General features: G+C 43.8%; 1 protein-coding gene across 1 annotated transcript; it reads left to right on the top strand.

Annotated features, from left to right (window-relative positions):
• The first annotated feature begins 291 nt into the window (after positions 1–291).
• Positions 292–3,064, top strand: LOC125713160 (mid1-interacting protein 1-like). Its single transcript, XM_048984097.1, has 2 exons — positions 292–483; positions 1,654–3,064. The coding sequence occupies exon 2, from the start codon at positions 1,685–1,687 to the stop codon at positions 2,177–2,179; it is 495 nt and encodes a 164-aa protein (XP_048840054.1). The 5' UTR covers positions 292–483; positions 1,654–1,684; the 3' UTR covers positions 2,180–3,064.
• Positions 3,065–3,917: the final 853 nt, after the last annotated feature.

Here is a 3,917-nt window from a genome sequence, read left to right as displayed (position 1 = left end):
ACAGCTTTTTTAAAATGAATTCATCAAAGTATCTTATGAGAACTATAGACAAAGGATATTGTTGCCATTTCAGTGTGTGCTGATGTCTTCCCGATTTGTTTGCAATCTTTATAACCGCGTTAGTAAATATCTTTTAACTGCCCCAGACACCCTCCCAGGCGTAGCGTTCTTCAGCCGGGCCCGGCGCCCGGTTATTTGCATGTCACCCGGCATGGCCCGCCGCTGCGCCCTCTGATTGGCTACCGGAGCGCCGGCTTGCTGGCTCGGCCTCCCCCGCGCCGGGAATGTCCGAGTGAGAGCGCGTCTTTCCCGGCGGCTTCCCTATAAGTACCACGGATCTGCTACAGGCTGTTGCTGGAGACGTTTGCGATCAGCCATTCGAGACGGAGTCCAAGCGAAACGGTTCCAAAGCAACACGCCTGTGCACCGGAGCCCGCAGGGATTGCTTCGGAGCTGCCTCGTCTTGATCATCGCTTTGTTCAGGTCGGCACCTTCCCCAGCCTCATCTGTGCAATTAAAACTAAAGCTTGTGTTTTCTACCTTTTTTTTTAGTGATCAAAAACGTATGATATGGTTAATGCATTTTAAAATCAGCTGCGTTCTCTTGTATATTTTAGCTGCTCTCGTTGCTCTCTGTTCTAAATTGATCTAAAAGATATGACTCTAAAGTGCATTTTGATTCCGTAGTGTCGCGAGGCTTAAGTAATTAATCCCTGTCGTAATACAGTCTGTATATATTCTAAATGTCTGGTTTGTGACTGGCATTACTAAAGTCACCCTTTCCAGCGGTTTTTTTTTTTTTTTTTTCTTTCTCGACGAGAAATTGGATGAAAATCCATATAGTCGTATGCAATGTACTGCATAAGAGAATTATTTGCTATTACTGTTTTACATCGTGCAAATAGTTCTGCGTCGCTTCTGGAAATGTGATCCACAAAGGGCTTGGCACTGGCTCACTATCCTTATTGTGACACTTGCAACCGAAGTACTACAGTGTCCTCACTGGGGGGACTGAAACGAGGGGGGTGTCCCTTGCATTATGAAGTACGTTTTCCACTTACGTAGGTTGAACTGCAATACGGCACAGTCGATTTCTAGTTTAATTCCTTTGTGTACAGCTGCTTTAATAGTAATCTTTACTATAATTAAGACGTAAATGACTACTTCTAATGTACCTGTGTCTACAATAATTGCTCTAATTTATTTTTTTGCAATTAAATGCACGTGCACATCTCGCGCTTGCTGTGGAATAAAAGGAACCGGCTAAAAGTATAATTTATGGATCGCAGCTTCATTATAAATTGATCGCACTTATTCCCGCAAAAAAAAAAACTCCCAGCCACACCTGATCTCTGAACAGATTGGTGCAGTCGAGGATTGCATAGAGGTTGAGTCACTGGAAATCTTTTGCTCTCTGACTTAAGGCTTTGAGAAATCTGGCCTCTATGTGTGTGCGCTTTGATTCCTGTTAACTTTTATGTTTAGTTAACCATTGCTGCTACTTTGGGCGGGAAGGATTTTATAACGTTTTATCCAAAATGTATTTAATCCTGAATGTACCAGTGTAGAAGTTGTACTACAGCAGTTTGGTTGTTGTATCCTCTCTCTTCCCACTAAGCTGCCATATTCCACTGACAGCCTTATTCTTTCCAGGGTTTTCAGCTGGTCCCTCTGAACCTTCAACATGATGCAAATCAACAGTGAGTTTTCCAGCCACAGACACTCGCTGCTCAATGTGATGAACCGTTTCATCGCCGCTGCCAACAACATGGATGAGACCATCATGGTGCCCAGCCTGCTGCGAGATGTTCCACTGGAGGACCAGGGCCCGATGGAGGACGGAAACCATGGCGATGAGCCCAGTTACCAAGGCAAGCAGCGGGACATGTATGAGCACTACCTCCTGTTGAAGTCCATCAAGAACGACATGGAATGGGGGCTGCTCAAAAGAGAGCTTGGTGGTGGCACCAGCTTCCTGGAGATGACCGTCAGACAGGAGGAGCCTTGGCAGCCGAGGGTGGAGGGGGTGGACGCGTCTGAAGGCACGTCGGATCTGGAGGGCCAGTTCCATTACCACTTGCGTGGGCTGTTTGGGGTGCTGTCCAAACTCACTCTGCAAGCAGACCATCTCACTAACCGCTACAAACGGGAGATTGGGGGAGGAGACTTGATGAGATAAGCACCGCCTCCTGTTTAATTATGAACTTCTCCTGCCCCGCCCCTCTTATCTCACACTGGTGGTGTTTGCTGAGCACAGAAGTGAGCTGTGTAAAGGCTGGTTCACTCCCCTTGTTCACTAGACATAAAGGGCCCTGTACTCCATATAGCAACTAACATGCATCGGTCCTTTCTGAGTAGCGTCCCGCACCAACGCTGTCAAAAGGTGTCAATCCCATGTATTAACTCCGTAAACCCGGGTCACTGATTTGAGAAATGTAGACACAGATGCACAATTGTTTAGAATTAAGTGGTTAATTGTAGTACTACATTGATCTTTTGATAATTACAAAAGTCGCAATTTAGTTTGGGGAAAAATGATATCCTGCACTATTGAACAAATGAATCCTTTTATGTATGTTCTGAGCATAGATGTTGTGTGATCAGTCAGTGCAGGCCTGTCACCAGGAGACGATTTCGGCTCTCTGCCGATGCTCCGAACGCCTGTCGACGTGTTTCCCTCTTTCCACTTAAGGATACTTTCACGACACTTTATCTTGAGCAGGTTTCCTTGGTGTGTAAAACCTGCTGTAATGTTGTCTCATCTCCTTGGCAACCAACCGCTTTGCATCGTCATGCACAGCATTACTCAGGCTGGTGGCTAAAGTCACACCTGCTTCCATTTTTATCCCGACGCAAAATTTATCGGCAACTCGGAATGTCAGGATCACCCCCCCCCCCCCCCCCCCGACGTCTCAGCCGGTGACTTCAGGGGATCGTAACCACTAGCGTATAAACCAGGCCCTTTTTATAATGCTGAAATGTCACAGCACTTTTTCAATAACAGTTGGACTCCGTTGAGAATTGCGCTGATCTGTCAAAATAAACCGTAACTGAAGCTGAACAATCTGTGGTTGTGTGATTTAAATTGTGTGTGGAGAGCGTGTTATTTTGAAAGGCTTTTCATTAATTTGGTTGATGCACTCGGTCACAAGTCATATCCCTTTAATGAACCAACCAATAAGCCAAATTACTCTCTGATTGTCCTAATAATTTTTGTTACAAAAGACTGAAATCCAAGGTCTTTGTACATGTATAAACTCATTTATCATCAGTTGAATTTGCCTTTTTTGTGTGCATTCGTATATAAAATCCCAGTCTTTTATCCACATTCGAAGTTTAACTTTTACTTTATATGCAAATTCGGTTGGAAGCCCAAAATTGACTCCAATAAGTTATTCCAAATAGTAATAAAACAATTTATAGTTCTACACACATTACAGCTTTACAATCGCAGTGCTGATTCAGATTCGAATTTCTGGTTCTTGGCGTGAAAAAAATGTAAAAGTATTTTTCATACAATCTATGTAAAGTTTTTATGAATGATTTTGGACAGAAGTGTTCAAACAAAAGCTTCTGCAACTAGCCATGAATATTCCCGAATGTCTCTCACCCACATTCTACCCTCTATATCTCAATAATTGTAAAAGACCTGCCAGGTGGAGCAGATAAGGACAATAAGAGTATGAAAGCTTGATAAAAGGATTCAAGTTTCCAACGTGATATAAGGTAGGGTGAGGTCAGGTTACAGAACAGCTCGGCACAAGTGGGCAGAAGTCTAAGAGCTGAGATGTACATTTGTCAACCAATATATCCATACTGGAAATGGACCCATTCTACTTGCAAAGCTAGTCAACAAAATTCAATAATTCAGATCCAGAAAGAACAAATCCAGACCAAGGTTTTGTTTCATCCAATCA

The sequence above is a fragment of the Brienomyrus brachyistius genome, chromosome 18, assembly GCF_023856365.1.
Source record: "Brienomyrus brachyistius isolate T26 chromosome 18, BBRACH_0.4, whole genome shotgun sequence".
Taxonomy (NCBI): Eukaryota; Metazoa; Chordata; class Actinopteri; order Osteoglossiformes; family Mormyridae; genus Brienomyrus; species Brienomyrus brachyistius.
Note: the sequence above shows the minus strand (reverse complement) of the source record. Positions and strands in the feature narration are given on the sequence as shown.